The sequence below is a fragment of the Micromys minutus genome, assembly GCF_963924665.1.
Source record: "Micromys minutus genome assembly, chromosome: 10".
In the NCBI taxonomy this organism is placed as follows: Eukaryota; Metazoa; Chordata; class Mammalia; order Rodentia; family Muridae; genus Micromys; species Micromys minutus.
The window spans coordinates 62,199,496-62,219,743 of NC_137979.1; the positions used below are offsets into that span (position 1 = coordinate 62,199,496).

The following is a 20,248-nucleotide window of genomic DNA, read 5'->3' on the forward strand; positions in this document are numbered from 1 at the left end:
GCTCGGAGCGCGGGTGGCCGAGCGAGCGAGCGGGCGGGCGAGGGCAGGCGAGCGCGCAGCGGTCCCTCCACAAAGCCATGGGCGCGGCGCGGCGCGCGGCTGCAGAGCGGCGCGGCCGGAAGGTGCGGGGGGCCGGGGTGCGGGCCTGGGGCCGCCTCTAGCCGGCTCCGAGGGCGCGGGCCCCGGGAATGAGGGCGCCCGCCGCGGGAAGCCCGTCTGCGCGCCGCGGCTTCGTCCCGCCCAGCCAGCGAGCCTAGCAGGCAGACGCGCGGCCGGCGACCTGGGGGCGCGCCGCCTCGCCTTCCCCAAAATGTGAAGCGGGGAGGGAGGAGACGCAGAGACCGCTCGGCCCGGAGCTCTCGCCGAACCCCTGCCCTGCGCGCCCAGGCCGTGCAGTCACCCGCGCGGGGCTGCAGAGCGACGAATCCACCGTACCCCGCGCGCTCTCGGCGCCGCGACCCCCCAACCCCCCGGCTTCGGCCCGCAGCGGCTTCGCGGTTCCCGAGGCGGCCAGAGCCGGGCCCAGGACGGTGCGTCCGGCCTCGCCCACGGCTTCTCGCCCAGACAAGTTTGAACAATGATCACAGTCAACCCCGATGGGAAGATAATGGTCAGAAGATGCCTGGTCACCCTGAGACCCTTTCGGTAAAGTTGGCGCAGGGAGGTCAAGACCTCCTCAAGGGGGCTCGTGATGGAGCTGGGCGAGGTCGGTCCTCTCAGGGGGTGCAAGTTCGGGTGGCAAAGGAGGCTCTTGAGTCAATTCTGGATGAGGACCATGGGGATGGGAAAACGGAATTAGGATGGGGTTGGGGTATGTATGTGTGTATGTGTGTGTGTGTGTGGGGGTGCAGGTCTGGACCTTTCTTGAGTTGACCAAGACTGGGATATCAGGCATAGAGAGGTGAACATGGGGTCAGAAAACAGCAAGATTAAGGTGCTGGGCTCTGAAGTGGCCCCAGCCAGCAAGTCCCTTTCCTGCCCCTTAAGGTCTTTTTCATCTCGTGCAGGTCCTATCTGAGCTGCGAAGTTGCTGTGGGGTGTCTAGGAAGCACCCCTGGTGTCCCGCCTGTCTCCTAGGTCGCCCGCCCAATCTCTGCCTAGTCCATCCCCCTTCCTACCCGCCCCCCTGCATCTCACTCTGCATCTTCCTGGCGGGGAGGGGGGTTGGGGGTGGGGACAAACCTGGGTCTGACTGGGGCAAGGACCCCTTCTGCTGGGAATTCACTTCCGGCCGCGGACCTCCAACAGGCTAGACAGGCATAGCAGGTGCATGAAACACGGACACCTCCCTCCCTTCCGTTCCCGTGGGCAGTCCTGGCCAGGCAGGGATACAGTTTGTGAAAGACTCACGAGGACCTGTTGGTCCTAGGAAGGGACCCCACTTCCTTCTCCCAGACTACAGCAGAGCTAGGCCCCGAGGCCAGGCTGGGGAGAGGGTGGTAGGTGAGGGGGGTCTGGAGTATTACCTTATTTGGCAACTGGGCCCCAGAAGACACAGAGGAAGAGGTGGACACCATAGTGGGGGGGGGGACTCGGAACTAGGCCACAGGTGGAATCTGGTCATAAACCTTAAGGCAGGTGCTGGCTTTCTTCCCGGCTTTCTTCCCGGGCTCTGGGTTGATCCCCTGGTGACTCCAGACAATCTCCTGTACCCAGCTGGGTTGGGAGTGAAGAGATGTGGCCCACCTGGCACTTGCCATCAGCATGCAGGGCCGGTTCTGTGGGGGCTGAGATGGCAGGCTCTGGGGACAGCAGCAGTCAGGTTGTCTGTGTGAATGCAAAGGTCCATAGAGCCGGCGGAATGAGGGCAGGGTTTTAGAATGTCTCAGAAATCCCTGGCCTGAGGTTCCCAGGGAAAGACTGGCTCTTTCAGAGATGTACTGGATTCCTGCCCTGTTGGGCAACTTGAGAGGGTTCTGGCTGGTCTCAAATGCCAAGTTAGCTTTGTAACCCTCTGGGAGCCCAGCTTCTGAAGTCGGACCTGGTGAGGTGATTGTAGGCAGCGGTCTCCAGCACCACGGACAGCGCCCTCAGCCCTGAGCCGGGTTTCCCTCTGTGTACCAGAAGACAGGATTCCAGAGCAGTTACAACTCCCTTCCAACCCTTCAACTTCACCTCCTGGTTTGTCTAGGCTGGCGGAAACCCACAGCTACCCTCAGAACTTTAGATTAGAGGCCAGGGGCAGCCCTCTGATTGCATCATCCTTACCATTTATCCCCAAGGAAGGTGTGGGAATGCTGTCTCTAGCAGAGCTCCCGGCAGGGCCTCTATTTTGTAGGTACCCCTGAGATGTTGCCTGTGTGGATGAGACCATTGTATCCACTATAAACGACCAACTGCTGCTTTGTGGGGGGCCCTGAACCCCAAGTGTGGTAACTAGTAGAGAGACATGCTAAGGTGGTGTATTGGGGCCTCGAAGTCCAGACTGAGGGTGTAGACCTTCTTCCTGTCAAGCAACCTGTGTCTCCAACCCTAAATACAATCCTATGGCAGAGACAGGGTGGGGGTTGAGAGACTGGAACTCGGAACGTTTCCCTCCTTTTTCTTTTTCTTTTTCTTTTTCTTTCTTTCTTTCTTTCTTTCTTTTCTTTTTTTTTTTTTTTTTTTTTTTGTCCTTAGGCAGAGAGGATAATAGTGATTCTCCCTGAGTGTGCTCTGAACCCCAACTGGGGCTTAGAGGGGTTCAGTGTGGTCCCTCTGAAGCAAGAGACCCCCCCACCAATCAGAGGCTTGGCTGTCCCTGAGGAAGCTTTTGGGACCTCTGAATCTAGGTCCTCTTCCTCACTGACTCAGTCTCTATCTGCTTCCCTTAAATACAGGCTCGAAATTCGTTTTGTTTCTTCTTCTCTTTGGCAATTATGTCTTTTCCTTAATGGACCAAATTTTAATTAAACACTACTCTGTCGGTTTAAAATAATGAAGATTAAAACATGTAAAGCACGTCTTGCAGAAAGTCAGCCAACATGCAGGGTTGGTGACATGGGACAGGTGGAAGCACTTGGCGTGACTTTGGGGGCCCTGCTTGGTTATCCTGGTTCTATACCAAGTGGGGTCCCTCACCCTGACCTGGGGGTAAGAGAGGGTCCCCTTTCGGCTCTGCCAGCTCATCAAGACCTCTGACGAATGAGGGGTCTCAAAACCTTCTCTGCCCCTGGCCTGTCTCTGGGCTGTGCAGCCAGCTCAGTCTTGTTTGGGGCCCAGCATGGAGCGCTGGGCCTCACATGGGTCTGGCTGAGCTTAGGGCAGGGACTCTGAGCCTGGGCTTCAGCTGTCGGTTCAGGTTACTTGAGTGTCTGGCACCTCTTAGATAATGACTGTGTATTGAAAGAATGCATGATGTCATGTTTTGGCCCGCTCCACCTCCCTGCATGACTGCAGGCACACTTGTGTGACACGCCATGCCTGGGTGGGAAGATGTCCTTACTCCTCGGTGGTGCAGGCTGACAAGTCAGGGTGCGTGTGACTGATGGAGAAATCTGCGAGGAGAACGGGCACAGTGGGGGGCGTGGGGGAATGTGGCCCTGCCTTGAGACCGTATCTCCTGAGTCATGGGGGCATGTGGCAACCCTATGAGGACATGGACAAAGTGAGCTCATGTCAGACGGTGGAGGCTGCGTACTCAGTGCCAAGGGTGCCCAGGTGATTGATGGGAGCCAGGTGGGTCTCACTGTTCAGTCTGTACCAGTGTTTTTCACATGCTAGTGTGGACCGGAGTCATTGGGGGAGCTGGTTAAAGCAGATGTCCTGTCCTGAACCAGCATCTCATCTAGGAAGGAGGACCTGTAATGTCCCCTCTCCCTTCCCATCTCTCTTATTACTGCCTGTGCTGGAGACTGGACCTAGGCTCTGATGTATGCTAGGCAAATGCTCTATTATTGAGCCCCAGAACATCCATTTCTAATGGTTCTTGGGAGTCAGGGCTGATCCATGCACCCATGTTTGGGGACATGTTGCTCCAGATGAGCTGACCTCTATATTGAGGCTGGCCCTTGCTCAGATTTCTACCTATAATTGAATTCTTATTATTTTTTATGTGATCGATTTCTTTGTCCCATTGAGCTGGAACCTCCTGGGCCCGGGAGCTCACCCCACGCTCGCCCCTGTTTCTTCTGTGCATCCCCAAGCTCTCTTCTCTTGCTTGCTGATTCTTTGTTGGCTTGAGATCTCATTTGGTCCAAACTGGGCTAGAACTTGCTATGTAGCTGAGGATGACCTTGAACTTCTGAGCCTCCTGCAACTCCCTCGCCCAGCTGGTTTGCTCAAGCTCAGAACATTTTTGTGCCTTTTGTGGGAACGGGACACTGGATTGCTGTGTGTTCTGCTGACCCACCCTGTTCCTCTCTCCCTGCAGGCTGTTTGTCCTGGGAATCGGCTTCTTTACTCTCTGCTTCCTGATGACATCTTTGGGAGGCCAGTTCTCTGCCCGGCGCCTGGGGGACTCACCCTTCACCATCCGCACAGAAGGTATCATGAGGGCAGGGAGAGCCAACAAGAAATACGAATATTCACAAGTGGAAGGGTTGAAGCCTCCAATCATAGCCCCTAAATGTAGCAGGTTCTCTTGTACCTTGGCCTCTGAGCGTATAAATGTGTAAGAAAAGGGGGTGCTGAGTTTGCAATGTGTGTGGATGTACTGCTGTCTGGACTCTGGATTCTCAGATGCCACCATAATTCTTAGGCAAAGAAGGGAGATCTTGAAGGGTCAGAGGAGCTCCTGTGTCGTTTTCCTTGGAGTGTCTGGGTTGGTGTCTTTGGATTCACCACCTGTCTCCTTGAGACCCATGTTGTGTGTTTATCACAGGGCAAGGCTCTGGTAGGGGACAGGTTTGCAAAGGGCTCTCACATGGTTGTCGTCTGGGATGTAGGTCTCGCCTGGTCCTTCTCTGTCCTTGGACCGCATGATGCTTGCTAGGTGTGGAATGGAGATGCTGGGTGTGGTGTGGGACCAGACAGGCTGGAACCTGTATCTCTAGTTTCTAGCTGTGGACTGTTGCCAAATTCTTAAGTTACAGAGAAAAGGAGAGGGGCAGGGGAGCGAAGGAAGACCCTCTCTGATGCTAGATCGAATGAACTGGTGTGCAGAAGCCACCGGCGCTGGACTCCCTGTCACACAGCTTGACAGTAACTAGAAATCCTGGGCCCTGTCCCTTCTACGGGATTACCGGGAGCAGACAAATGCCCAGGCCCTGCATGCTGTGACATGAGACCTCTCTGAGTCAGTCGTGTGAAGGGGGAACATGGCACAGAGGGGAGACTGAGGCAAGTGAGGCTTCCGGCGCTATTTGGTGTTGTGAGATTTCCGCCTGTCTTGGAAGTTACGTCCTTAAGCTTACCTGGCCCTTGGCTCCTGGTGACGAGCACCCTAGGGATCCCAAGCGACACAGGTTGTTTGCTCAAGTGGGCTCTGAGTGGCACTTACTGTACCATCTGGTAGCCATCCTCCGGTGCATTCCGAAGCTTCACACACGTCTTTAAACTCGCAAAAGTTCTCAGAAGCAGCTCATACACCAGTGGCCATTCCAGCCTAGCATAACTGTCTGACTTCCAGAGACCCCTCAGTATCTGAGCCTTGGGTTCCCATCTGGTAAACGGGGTAGGATACTGCTTCTCCAGAGTGGCCCTGAGCCTGTGTTAAAATACTTGGGGAGGGGATCCTGTGCTTCGACCACAGAGTGTAGCTTCCATGTGCATTTAGTGTATATTCAGGGAGGCTGCTCTGGGGAGGAGGGGTAGGGGAGGAGGGAGGTGTCTGTAGGGGGAGGGGGAGGGGAGGAGGGAGGTATCTGTAGGGGGGAGGGGGAGGGGAGGAGGGAGGCTGCTGTAGGGAAGAGGGGGAGGGGAGGAGGGAGGCTGCTGTAGGGGGGAGGGGAGAAGGGAGGCTGCTGCAGGGAGGAGGGGTAGGGGAGCAGGACCACCCATGGGGTGTGTGTGTCTATACACAGGGGATGCTCTGGGTTGAGGTTAAAGAAGGATTGGGGCAGTTGTGAAGGAAATGTCAGGGTTAGATATGGGGGCTCAGGACACAGAGGATGTGAGCTCGTTGGGAATGCCCTTAAACATTGGTCATATCTGCATGGATTTCAAGACCCTAGACCTCCAGAAAGTGCAGAAGTCTGGTGGGTGAAAATAAAGACATTTCAGGAAGGGAGATTGTGTCCATCCCTCTGAAGGGCATTCCCACATCATGGCTCCTGCCCTGTCTGGCTTTGGGGAGGGTCTAGTTCAAGACCTAAATCTTGTGCCATAGAAGGGAGGGAACCCCCTAGGTTATAGATGTAGTTACTTAGAGGTGTGTGCATGTGTGCCTGCAGGTGCTTAACTTTATCTATTTATTTACTTGTTTAATATAATTAAATATTATCTATCTATTTATTTATTTAATGTATGTGAATACACTGTAGCTATCCTCAGACACACCAGAAGAGACAATGGAATCCCATTACAGATGTCTGTGGCCACCATGTGGGTGCTGGGAATTGAACTCAGGACCTTTGGAAGAGCAGTCAGTGCTCTTAACCTCTGAGCCACCTCTCCAGCCGCGGTGCTTAGTATTTTAGAACTGAAGTTTAAGATACAGAGCACATCCCCAGTCCATGCAGCTTGACCAGGAGCCACATGGCCAGTTTCCAGACCTCTCATCATGCTTCCTTCCAGTCTCTACAGTCTCTGACATCACTGGTGTGACTGGGAGGCAGCTTCTCCGGGCCAGTTTATTCTTCAGGAGAAAGTGCTCTAGTTTGGGGACACAGCGACAGACCGTCTGAGATTTTAGACAAAAGCTCCTGAACAGGAATCACCTGGCAAAGGTGGGACTCTGAGTTGGGAGGGGAGAGCCTTTGGAAGTTCTACTCAGCAAGGCCAAGCCTAGTTCCTCCTAACCAGGTCCTTGCTTGTTCCTTCTGGAGTCAGACCTGAGCAGGCCGGTGGGAGCAGGTTGCCCAGCAGTAGGCAAATACTGGCTCGCCTGCTCTGCGTCTGCCCTGAGGTGATCATTGTGTCCCAGTTCTGCTGGACCACCCCAGCCCCAGGCCGGAGACTGGAGGATGGATGCTCCAGGTTCTGTGATGTCTCTTGGAGACTGGCCTTTTGGGGAAGAGGGAAAACAGGTAGAGGAAAAAACCCTTTGGCCTGCTAGGGCCTGCCCTGGTCTCTGCAGCCCACAGTTCTTCTGCCTCAGCTGGGTCTGCAGCATCTACCCTGCACAGGGACTGAAATGCACTCATTTTCCCAGCTGTCCAGACACCCGGTCCCAGCCTCCTCAGCAAGATCCAGGGAGGGCTCTCTTCTCCAGTGGGTGAGCCTTGATCAAAGTGAAGGGTAGGGCTGGGGGAATGAGATACAGGAGAAACAGCCACAGAGAGGGTGTCTGGGGAGGAGACAGACTAGCTGGCCTCAGGTGGTAATAAAACACCCCTCTCTAAATGTGGGGTCCATTCATATCTGCTGCATCCCAGCCTTCTTCATTTATATGGAAATGAGTGAGGAGCACATGTTAGCTCCCAGTCTTACGCCGGGACCTCATCGTAAGTACATTTCAGTTCAGTATATGCCAAGAACCAGAAGTGACTTGCGGGGGAGGGGAGATATGTCAGCTTGATTTGCTGAGAGTCCTGAGGCCAGTAGTAGCGTCTGAGTGTGAGTCACTTGGGGAGGGCCTAGCTCCTGGCCCTCTCCCCTCTTTGGTACCTATGTCTGGCTTTATCCTTAGGTACTTCCAAAGCAAAAAATTTTAAAAAGAGCTTCTCTGGCAGGGTGGGGAGGAGTGACGCCTCAGGGAGGGAGGCACTTCTGAGCCCCTGAGAAATCTTTCTTGGTTTGGGAACAGGAGGGTACCTCAAAAACCATGTGAACTGGGTCTGCCCCCTCAATTAAAGCCATAATGAAACCCAGGCAATGGCCACTTGCATGTCCCTAAGTTGTCCAGTTTTGGGGTCACACCTCCCGCTGACAAAAAAAATTCCACAAGAAAACCTTATTAATTCCTGCTGTGAAGAATGGCCTCCACCCCCAGATGTCTTCAGAGACTCGAGTGTGGGGTGACCTATATTTCCCTGGTCATCTCCCTCTGATTTCTTCCTTCAGCAAAGGAAGCAGCTTCTGTCTCTTCTCCTGACTCCTCTATCTCTCTGCCCTTGACTTGCAGGGAGGACACCCCATTCTCATAAAGTCTTTTGTCCAAAAAGCCTGTGTGTGTGGCCAGCCACATAGGAACAAAAATGTGGGAGCCATGGGACAGGGGCTTGAGACCACTGTCAGGTGCAGCAGACAGATTCAAACTCCTCCATTGGTAGCAGGAAGAAACACACATATACCACACACATCACATATCACACACACACACACATACACCACACCACACATACACAGCACACCACACACACACCCCACATACACACCACACACACACCACACCATACACACCACACACACACCACACAAACACACACATACACACCACACACACACCACACACACACACACATACACACCACACACATCACATACCATACAGACACCACACACACATACACACACACACACACACCCCACACAGAGTTGTCCCTGCATCAGATTCTCCCTGTGTCTTTCTTAGGCCGTCTACTCTGTCTCTAGACTTCCTTCCTCCGGTCTTGGAGGCTGTGCCAGGAATTGTCTTCCCGTGAATAAGCAGTCATTTACCACTCTCTGCTTGGAGGACCTGCTGTGCCCAAGCTCACCCCTGGGCCAGGGGAGCAAGGCAACATGCTCCTTGATAGGTTCCGATGCCAGCCTGGGGCTCAACCCACTCCCCCTTTCCTAGTTTTAGGGGAGCCATCTGTTTTTTCTTCCTTTCTATTTCCTTCTCTCCTCTCCCCCTGCTCTTCATTTCCTGTGATCCCAATTTAACAAGAAGTAGGGAAGAGATGAGAGGATAAAATAAAAATCACAAAACCCAACAACTCCAGAACCTGCTCCTCATTTTACCCAAGGGGAAACTGAGGCCAAGAGAAGAAAGTGAACTGCTCCCATGGGGTCAATGGCAGAACAGGCTGGAGTTAACACTTTGAATTTTACTGAAGCCTGGGCCAGGCCCCTGTCTTACTCCTCAGACTCTACGAAGCTTCTGGCTTGGTCTCCCGGGGACCCCGGGGATATGATGTGGCCTGTGATGGGAGGTGAGAACAATGACGAGGGGCTAGGAAGCCTGGGCTGGACCGGACCGAGGAGCTGGTGACTCCTCCAGGAAGCACCACCAGGGACATCAAGGCAGGGACGTGCTGCTACTGAACTGCAAACCGGGCACAGGGAGCGGGGAAGGTGCTCTGACCTGCGCACAGCTAAGCTAGTTCTAGGGTGATTTCTTTTTTTTTTTTTTTTTTTTTCACCCTGATCCTTTGGAGAAAAGACTCCCATAGGTGTATCTCTGAACTGTGGCTCACCAGCCCAGCCCAGGAAGGCTGCGAAGACTGTGCACTGCACAAGGCAACCCCCTGCAGATATCTACAATTCACATGGTACCCTGGGGGTTCGCAGGGCTGTATCCAGGACAAAACTTGCATTGTCTGTTCTCACATGAGTTGGAGAAGATGGCCCTGCCTCTTTCTCCCTGGTGTGCCAAGTGCTACTTGGTTTAGAGGATACGCACAGTCCAGGTGGGGACATGTTTGAGTGACAGCTGCCCTGGGCTCTGTGAGCCTCTGTCCTGTTGGAGCTACCATCTGACCAACTCACAGATTGCATCTGAATGACACCGGATTGGCACAGCAGCAGGCGTGGCAAGGTTGATTTACTGAGGCTTCAGGGACTCAGGATGTAGCTCAGTCTCTTAACGCCACAAGAAAAAAAAATCAGAACAAGGTCACCTTCTTGGAATGGGGAGACCTTTTGCTGTTTCTCTAACTGAGGGACTGTGTGTGGGGGGATAGAAATCACATCCTCTCTCCTTCCCTCCCTTCCTCCCCCTTCCTTTTATCCTCTCCTTCCCTCCTTCTCTTCCTTCCCCCCTTTGCCCCACCCCAACCCATCTCTCTTATCCCATGTGACTCCTAAAACATCTTCATTTCCTTTCCCCCTCATCCTCTGTTCCCTCTCTCTTGTTCCTTCTCTTTCTGCTGGTTTTCCATCAGAGGTAGAAACACATCTCCAAAGGACACAGTTCCTCAGGCTCTGATGCGGTTTTGAGTCACTGTCCTCTGAGCCAAGCAACCATCATCTTGGGAAGTTCAGCTGTGTCACCTTGCAAAAGGGATCACCCTATCCGGGCTTGTTGTCTGGTTTCATCCTTATGGAGGAGAGAGGAAGGTCATGAGACCCTTACCTGAGTACCCAGCCTCTCCCTACCTCCTGTAGCGTACAGTTCTGCCCTGGGGAGGAACTAGAGTAGATGGGGGGAGAGACAAAGGGGGCTGTGGCTGTGCAGTTCTGGGAAGTCCTCATCCCTGACAGGCACAAGTTTTTTAGGAGTGTCCTATGTGTGTGTGTGGGGGGGCGTCACCTACATTCCTGTTGGTAATCCCTCACCTGTCCTCTATAAGGAAGACCAGCAAACCGATTGGTCCTCCCCTATCCCCGTCCCCATAGTGAAATTTCTGGAATTGTGCCTCAGTCTGTGATTGGGTCCTTAAGACAGGGCTGATATTGTTTCAGTCTCCCTCTTGGGGGGATTTTTAGCAGCAGATACCTGGCTGCTCACTAGTCCGCAGGAGAGACTGTGAGAGATCCCTCCTGGCTCCCGTGACCCCTCTTTGAGTTCAGGCTCTGCTGGTGGTGGAGCCCAGCCAGAGGGGCCTTGGGTCATGTGGATCAGGTAGAATAATGATGGGGGGGTGTGAACGCTAGTCCTGAAATAGCTCTTGTGACATAGGCCACACTGTCCCCCTTCCTCTGCTGGCTCATCCCCATCGGCCTGTCTCTCTTCCGTCTCCCTCCTCTGCCTCTCTCGCCTCAGTGGCTCTTGCTGTCTGGGCGGGATGCTGGGCTACAGGCAGACCATGATAGTCTTCTCTTGTGTAAGGACATTGAAACCAAGAGCGGAAGGTTGGCTTCCCCTCTGCCCGTAAAGGGTTTGGTAACAGAAGCAGGTGAGACCCCACGTGTCTCCTCCACTTTCCCCTGGAGGCTGCAGAGGGCATTCTGGTACCTTCTTTCTGAGAAGCCATTGCTTCGGCTCTCTGCATTTTCTTACACATAGGCCAGACTTGCAGCAGTCAACACCTGGGGCAGATGGAAGATGTCCGAACACAGCCAGCGCCCAGTAACTGACGGACAGTAGTTGCCACAGTATCCAAGGTGGGATGACCCAGGATTGCCCCACACCCTGATGACCAGGCTGAGGTAGTGCAGGATGCCAGTGAGCTCTCTCCATCCCACCTCTTCCTCATTTCCATAATGGACTCTCTTGAGCCCGAGAGTTGATAGCCCTTGGCCAAGTCGGTATTCTGGAAGCCTGTAGCTAGCGTCTTGCTGGACTCCATTCATCGGTTGAGAACTGAACTCTAGAAGTTTGGAGGGAGTGGAACAGGTCACATTCACGCCCAGAGCAGAGCAGTTGGGGCCTGTGTGACTGTCTAGAGTGTTAATCGACACTGAATTGGAAAGACAAGTGTTGATCCCAAAGACAGGAGGAGAAAGACCACTGACCCAAATTATGAAGAAATGAATTAAAGCAAGCAGTTAGTTAACATAAGCTGTGTGTGTGTGTGTGTGTGTGTGTGTGTGTGTGTGTGTGTGTGTATGTTCATGGACTGCCTCTCCCTAAGGCGGGGTTCTAGAAGTCAGTAATGGATGTGAGGAAGACAAGATATCTAAAGCTCAGGGGCAGGGATGAGAGACTTGGAGGGCAAAGCAGGCGGGGTCACAGGAACAGAACACAAGCATGGGAGTTAGTCCTAACAGCGTCCTGAAACAGACATGGTTGCCAGGCAGCCACAACAATGGGAAGTCATCATAAGGTAGTCAGAGGTGGTCAAAATAACCTTTTGAAACAAAGGTAGGCTTGCAGGATGGTTATTACACTCTTTAAAACAGACATGATTATCATTCCTGGAACAGGCGGTACAGAACCATTTGTCGTTAAGGTCACAGGTAGGGCACAGCCCGATCCTTGGGAAACAGAGGTTTAATCATAAAGGAGGAGAGGATAATCATAGATTGTTTTTACCTTAAGGTGGCTTTCCAGCCTAAGGTGGAGCAAGCTGGTTCGCCATTAGGCATGGACGGTCTCACACGGGGCACCTGTGGCTGACCTCTGAGGGATCAGAAAGGAGATGCTGGGGAACTTGGGTGTTTCTGGGACCCTAGTGCGTGTGCCTCACTTTCTCTAGCTTCCTCTTCACAGAGTCTCCTCAACCGGGGTTGGGGAACTCAAATGGGGGGAGCGATTCACCGTGCAGGGGCCTGCGGCTCAGGACAAGAGCACCATCGTTTTCTAGAGAGGTTCAAGGAATCGAGATGAGGTCGCAGGGCTTCGAGCCTGGGCGTGGCTGAGACAAGCGGCATATGGGGTCCCAGTGCACAGGGAGTCCAGCATCAGAATCACACAGGAAGCAAGCACAGAGAAGGTTCGAGAACCCTATCAGTGGACAAAGACATGCCTATGGAAACCCGACTGGGGGTTCCTGGCTGATGCAAGGCACAGGGGTTCTGTGCCTCCCTTTCTTCTACTGGGGTCTTCCGGGCCCACACAGACCCTTGATGCTCAGGATCCCCCCAGAGGGTCAGCAGGGAAAGGAGCAGGGTTCGTCTAACAGATTGGTCTCTTCCGCCAGCAACGGAAAAGGGTCCTGTCTGGAAGGGTGAATGGGCAGGAGAGACGCGGCCTCACTCCTCCGTGAGGTGACCTGGGGAGGTGGAGGTGGGGAGGAGAGCAGGGTGGCCCCTGACAACACTCACATTCTGCCTACAGTGCCAGGTGGCCCCGAGTCCCGCGGCGCCCTTCGCAAGATGAGCGACCTGCTGGAGCTGATGATGAAGCGCATGGACATGCTGGCCAGGCTGGAGAACAGTAGTGAGCTGCACAGGACTGCCAGTGTTGCACACTTGGCGGCCGACAGGTGAGGAGAGGCGGGGGAGGGCGCAGAGCTAGGGGGTGCCCCTGGGGTGCTGGGGTCCAGCATAGCCTCAGATGCACCTTTAGAGCTCAGCCAAAGTCCCCTTTCTGGCAAAGTAGAAAAACCTTAAGACAGAAAAATACAAAACAAACCAACCAGGGCTGGGGAGATGGCTCGCTGTGTGAAAACACTTGTTCAAGCAAGAAGGCCTGAGTTCAAGTCCCAGCACCCATCTAAACCAGGGTACAGTGTGCTGCCACTGTGGGAGGCTGAAGCAGGGGGATCACAGGGGCTTCAGCATTGCTCTGGATCTGGTGAGAGACCCCGTCTCTCCAGGGAACAAGACAGGGAGGGAGGCAGAGGAGGTCTCCTGGCTTTGCAGAACATACCAGCATTTGTGCTCTCTCACTCCCCCCTCCCCCACCTCTGTCCCCCCCCCCCATAAAACGGTGTAAAAATACACCCGGAATGCAGGCTCCTCCACCCCAGGCTCAACAACCATTAACATTTTCTCTGTGTAGACTGCCTTTTGTCCTCATTAAATAAAGTACCTCAGGTGAAAACTGAAGGGCCCTTTAACTGCTTCTCCCTGGAGGCAAGCAGTTCACACCTAGCGCTAAGTTTCCCCCTGTCTAAGTTCTTTTACACACACTTACCATACTCATGATAAAGGCAGGTAAGTGTGCACACCTGCTCCCACACTTCTGTGTGTGTGTGTGTGTGTGTACATGAATGTGAGTACAGTGCATGTGTGTGTCTGTGTGTATGCCTGTGTGTGTGTGCATGTGCATGTGTGTGTGTGCATGTGAGTGTGTTCATGTGCATGTGTTTGTGTGCGTGTGTGTGCAGTGTGTATACATGTGAGTGTGTGTGTGAATGCCTGTGTATGTGTGCCTGTGTGTGTCTGTGCATGTGTGTCTGTAGTGTGTGTGCTTATGAGTGTGTGTGCATGTGTGTGTGGGTAGTGTGTGTGCATGTGTGTGTGGGTAGTGTGTGTGCATGTGTGTGTGTCTGTGTGTGTGTATGTTAATGTGCTGTCTGGCTCAGATGGCCTTGAACTTACAATTTTCCTGCTTCCACCCACGTACTGAGGTGGGGGATTGTTAGTGGAATCCCCTGGAGTGGAGTGGGACACAGTGTGCTTCTTTGGGATGGTATGGGGCTCCCTGCCATTTGGCTTCCTGTTCTGGATTGCTGGTCATGGGCCTGGCCAGTTGAGCAAGCGCCCTGGGCACCCAGATGGAGATCATCAGCCACATGTCAAGGGGATTTAACTACACAACGCTGATCTCACACCCGTCTCATGGACTCACCTCTAGGACAGTCACACATCAATCCACAACCACTGTATAGGGTGTGTTCATCTCTGCAGAGGGGGAAACTGAGGCACAGTTGTTCAGAAGCAGCCAAAGTTGTACCACTAGGCAGCACTAGGCAGCACTAGGCAGCACTAGGCAGCACTAGGCCTGGCCCGTGGCTCACCTTCAGGACCGCCAAGCTCCTGTTGGCAGCCACATTTTACTTATTTTATCGAGTGTGTGCACAAATGCATTCCATGACACACATGTGACGTCAGAGGACAGCTTGTGGGAATCAGTTCTCTCCTTTCCACCATGTGGGTCCTGGGGTCTAGCTCCAGACATTAGGCTTGGAAGCAAGTTCTCTTACCCACGGAGTCACCTTCATCCTCTGTGGGACTTTTCATCTTTGTGAGTTAGAAACCAGGAAAGAAAACCCTTTGTTAGTTTGCACTCTGCCTTCTTTTCTGTTCCTTCCTTCCTTTCTTTTCTTTCTTTCTTCTTCTTCTTTTTTTTAAAAGACATAGTCTTATGTAGCCCAGGCTAACCTCAAACTCACTCTGTAGTCGAGGATGACCCTGAACTTCTAAGATCCTTCTACCTGTACTCCAAGCGATGAGATTATAGACATGCGCACTACACCTTGTGTGTGTTGGGCAAGCGCTGTGCTGCCTGAGCCACTCTGACCCCTGGGCTCCGGTTCACATCCATAGCAATGTTACAGTGCTGGGACCAGGGCTTCAGCTGGCATCCTCTGCAGTGCCTGCCTCAGAGCAATTTCACAGAGGGAGCCCTTCCCTCTTCCCGACTACAGCGAGCTCTGCTTCCTTGGTACTGATTCCCTACTTAGAGCTGACGCCACTTAGGGTCCAGCATCAAACAGAACAAGGGAGAAACCTGGGTGTGGGGGTTACCAAGAGCAGAAGAAAGGGCCAAGTAGATGAGCCTCTCTGTGTGGAGAGGCCAGTAGTATCCCATAAGAGGGAGAACATGAGGTCACTTCCGACACTGGGACAGGCTCCCAAGGACTGTCCGGTGGACGAGTAGGGGAGGTGTTCTTCACACAGTTGGTGTGGAAGCCAGTGACGTGAAGCCAGGAGTAGGGGGCAGAGGTAAGGAGAACAGTCAGTGCAAAGGCCCTGGGGTTGGTGTGTTCAAGCGGAGAGACCATATGGAGGCTGATAAGACAGAGAGAGTGGTGAGTGAGAGAAAGGCCAACAGGAGCAGGTCACGTGGGCTGTGCCAGCTACAGACGCTGTTCTCGGCTCCACGAGTCGCTGTTCAGTTTACTTGTTTATTTATTTACATATTTAAACTTTGTGTTTTGACGTTCGCTTGTGTGTGTACAGGTGCACACACGTGCACGGCTGCATGGGTTTATGGGAGCGTTCGGAGGACCCGGAGTGCCACTCTTGATTGCTTTCTGCTTTATTTATTGGGGTGGGGCCTCTTGCTCAACCTCGAGCTCATCAGTTCCACTAGTCTGTCTAGACTGCTCGCCTCGGGGACCTGTCTCTGCCTCCCCTGTGCTGGCATTACAGGTGATCGCCACACCTGCAGGGTCTACAGAGGTCCTGGGGACCCAATGCTGGGCCCCATGGTTGTGCTGTAAGACCTTTCTCCACTGAGCCACCCCCAGCCCACAGTTTGGGTGTTATGTCTGAAGACAGCTACAGTGCATTTATATATAATAAATAAATCTTTTAAAAAAGATTTAAATATTTTATGCATGTGACTACACTGTCTTCAGACACACCAGAAGAAGGCATCAGATCCCATTACAGATGGTTGTGAGCCACCAGGTGGTTGCTGGGATTTGAACTCAGGATCTCTGGAAGAGCTGTCCGTGCTCTAACCACTGAGCAATCTCCCCAGCCCCAGTTCTGAGCCTTCTGTCTCTACCTCTGAGTGTGAAGATTTTGGGTCTGCACCACCAGGTCCTGCTGGCTTTACTTATTCTTTCTCTTTTAAATTTTATTTTTAATGTGTGTGTGTGTGTGTACAGGTCTCATGGCATGTGTGGAGTCAGAGGACAACTGTGGAAATCAGTTCTCTCCTTCCATCCACGAGGTCCAGGGATCCAACTCAGGCTGTCAGGGCTAGAGGCAGGCATCTTTGCCTGCTGAGCCATCTCACCAGCCTAGATTTTCAAATTTAAATTTAATTTTGTGTGTGTGTGTGTGTGTGTGTGTGTGTGTGCTGAGATTCAGGGTTGGGTGGATTTATTTAAAAATATATCTCTGACTGCTGTGTAAGAAAATGGATTATTCATTGGCAAAGGCAGAAGCAGAGGGGCTGCTGGGAAGGAGAAGGCAAGGGGGCTAAGGGGCCTGGCTTCCTTTGGGCTCCACAACATGAGGCAGTTTTCTCTTCTGTGTGGACTCCATCACCTTTTGTGGGTCCCCAGGCCACAGGTGTGATTATCCGGGGACAGACCCCTCACCCACAGTCCCCGATGAGCTGCGCAGTCAACAGTCCATTCCAGAGCTGCCCTGCCCCTCCCTCCACTCCTTGCCCTTCATCTGCTCCTGGGGAAGGAGGGAGCCCTGCGGGTGGGGGAGCGTGAGCCACATCCAAGTTCTATCTCGGGGAAATAGCAGCCATCCATCATGAGCCGCGGATCCCATCAAACTCCATAGGCGGTGCTATAAATTGCAGGGGCACCGCGGCTTCGGGACCCAGGGAAAGAGGTGGGGGTGCGCCAGGGGTCATGGGAGTCTGTGTTCATGTCCACCAGCCCCATCCCAGCCCGGCCACCTGGGGTCAACCGTGATTAACCAGACAGAGCTACAGGGGGCGCCCTGCAGAAGCCCTCCCAGAATTACCTGGGGCTGCCTGCCCTCTTCCTGCCCTTCTGGAAGCTTCTTAGAGTCTTGCTTTCCGCGGCCGGCTGGTGTGTCCTTGGGGAAAGCGAATTTGCTATTTTAGCCTAGGAAAACATAATTAGGAAGGCAGCTTTGAGGCAAACACCACTGTCTTATGCATCCCAGAGCCAAATCACTCCGATCTTTTGAATTTCCCATCAGGCGTTTCAGCAGCGGCGACGGCTCTGAAGTTGGCGACTGGCCGCCTTCAAGTACATCTTTCTCTAGACTGTTCCCCGGGTCTGGAAGTCCGGGTTGGGGACTGCAGAGCGGGGGAAGGGTACCCAAGAAGCAGTGAGGGACTGGATGGGGGATAATTGCAGACAGCGGCTCCAGGCCCTGGCCCAGGCCCGTGGGTGTGGTGTCTACGCACCTCAGATGACCCTATGAGAAGGGGCTACCTGCTTGGCACATGGACAGGACAGTTTTAAGGGTTACAGGTGTGTGCCACTGTGCCCAGCCCTTAGTGCTAGGGTGTGAGTGTCAAAATGGGAAACTGTGGTTATAAATAGGGCCATAGCATAAGTGTGGAGAATTTGCTTAAAGTGCAGGAAAAAGATACAGCCACATTCTCCTTTTGGGAAAATAAAGCTTCACCCTCCCAACTGTGTTGGTGGCTATGTGGGGGTTGGGGTTTAGGAACTGTAGCCATAGGGAGGCTGGCCTCCAGGGGTCTCTGTATTAGTGCAAGGTGGGCATGTTTCAACCTTAACTTTGCAACCCCTTCTTCACAAGTCCTGTGCTGGGCGAGGCTCTGTGTTTGACACAAGGCTCACTCACAGGGAGACATTTTGATCCCATTACAGATGGTTGTGAGCCACCATGTGGTTGCTGGGAATTGAACTCAGGACCTTTGGAAGAGCAGACAGTGCTCTTAACCCCTGAGCCAACTCTCCAGCCCTCAGGGAGACATTTTGGTAAGCCACCCAAAGCTGGTCTTCTTTAGGGCTGGGGAGGGGTCAGGCTGGCAGGAAGGGACTTGAGATAATGGTGATGTCAGCGACCAGTCAGACCAGCTGAGGAACAGACCCTCAGTGGGTCAGGGTCAAGACAGGGCAAGTTCAAGGTAACCTGCAAGGAGCCAAAGCCAGGGAAGGGCCAGGTGACCAAGGCCCTGGGGCCAGTGGGCAGCCTGGGGGAAGGGGGTGTTGGGCCAGGAGTTCCAGGCACCTCTGGGTCCTTTTGCTGTGTCTTTTAGTCCGAGCTGAGGCCGGAAGTCTGCAGAGCAGAACCTGACTGTGGCCAACACAGTTACATTGTTTCTCACTGCTGAGGCAAAGTACCCAACAAAAGCAATTTAAGGAAGGAAGGGCCCATGTGGCTCAGAGTTGGAGGGCACTGTCCATCAAGGAGAAGGCGTGGCCTCGGGATAAGGCTGCTGGCCATGTTGAGTCCACGGTCAGGCAGCAGTGAGAAGATTCGTGTTCAGCATGCTTTCTCGTTTTTATTCAGTGAGGACCCCGGCCCGTGCGATTGACTGGGTGGGTCTTCCACCTCAGTTAACCCAGTCTAAAAACTCCCTCTATGTAGGAGACACGCCTACAAGCTTGTCTCCTAGGTGACTCTAGAGCCTGTCAACTTGATGAGCTCATTTTAGGCTTCGAGGTGAATTGTCCTTTCTCCTCCCACTGAGAAAGGGACGGGTCAGTCTCACATCATCTGTTTGCAACCTCCAGACTCACCTCAAGAGAGGCTGAGGCTGGGGTGGGTAGAGACAAGAGGAAAAAAGGTCATACTACAGGGGGCCTCACATGTCCTATACAGTGTGTGAGATGCAGGGAAGCACAGAGCATATTTCCCATGGCTTGTGTTTGTATGTGTGTGTGTGTGTGTCGCTGAAGAATTCTGCAGGCACCTAGATACGGAGGTCTCTGTGTTTTGAAAGCACTTCGTTTCATGATACAATGATTTCCAGTGAGCTTGCTGGCCAGCTGCAGGGAAATCGATGCTCCTGTTAATTGAATGTAACCCTCGTAAATCACAGAGCCACTTGAAATTAAACCTCCCTCTTCAGGCGGCCTAGTGTGCCACCTCTGGGGTAAGGGGACTGGCCTGGAATTGATGACCTCGTAGGGCCGTACCTCGTAGGGCCTTGTTGGGGACAGGCCTGGAAGGGGTTGAGGGTGGTCTGGGGGCTGCAGACGTCAGAATTCCCTGCTTGGTTCTGGAAGTTGTTTAGAACAGTCTATACCCCGGACTGGGGATCACCAGAGCACCTAGCATGACAGACCTGTGATGTACTTATCTGCTGGGGTACCCTAGAGCAGTAAGCTCTGGGGAGGCTGCTGTCAGCCTATGCCAGCTTTCTCTGCTTCCTGAGTGAGGCCTGGTTGTTCAGCGTAGGGACTGGGATGTAGGAACAGAGGAAGGTGCAGCCGTTCTGTGTCTGGTAAGTGCAGAGAAAAGCAGCCATGGCTGATTCAGGGCACCATCCTCCCGACGTCCCCCGTCCCCAGCCTGATGTGTGAACTCAGAAAGTCCCATTATCAGAGGTGGGACGTTTCCAAGTCCCGAGCTATAAAATAAAGGGTCAGCCAGCAGATTTTTTTGGGGGGGACCTGTCCTAGGACTTTGGGCCCTGAGCAGCCTCTTGGGGTCACAGTACCCACAGGGGGAGCTCTATAACAAGTTTGGCCTACTGATCAATCTTGGTGTGTCAGGGGCGTTTTCCATTCAGGACCCTGAGTCTCAGTAGCATGTTGTGGACTCATGGACTGGTAACGCTGAGGGTGATGTTGGGTGACCATGGGCAAAGTCACCCTCACAGAACACTGGCAGACCTCCCTCTTCACCAACAGCCTGGCAATTTCCAGGCTACAGAGGAGAGACAGGAGCTCAAATAGAGCTAGGGCTACTCCTCATCACAGAGCTGAAGGGGCTGAGCTGACCTGTTTGCCTGTACAGGAGCGCCAGGGCAAGGGAGTAACCGCCACATTTGTTGTCTCCCCACCCCCACCATCCAGGCTGGTCCTGGTTTACAACTGGTTCTGTTTCTTTCTGCTACTGTCAGGATCAAAGGGCTCAGGGCCACTGCTCCAGCTGGAGGAAGTCCTGCTGG

At 53.4% G+C, this 20,248-nt stretch overlaps 1 protein-coding gene across 1 annotated transcript in view; it reads left to right on the plus strand.

The window, feature by feature from the left end:
* Positions 1–577: 577 nt before the first annotated feature.
* The window catches only part of MGAT5B (alpha-1,6-mannosylglycoprotein 6-beta-N-acetylglucosaminyltransferase B), a gene marked incomplete at both ends in the record, with an annotated part of 67,297 nt that continues 47,626 nt past the window's right edge, over positions 578–20,248 (plus strand). The window contains 3 exons of the mRNA XM_080922640.1: positions 578–645; positions 4,352–4,464; positions 12,884–13,031. Coding sequence (XP_080778766.1) covers positions 578–645; positions 4,352–4,464; positions 12,884–13,031 — 329 coding nt within the window. The remainder of the gene's footprint in view (positions 646–4,351; positions 4,465–12,883; positions 13,032–20,248) is intronic.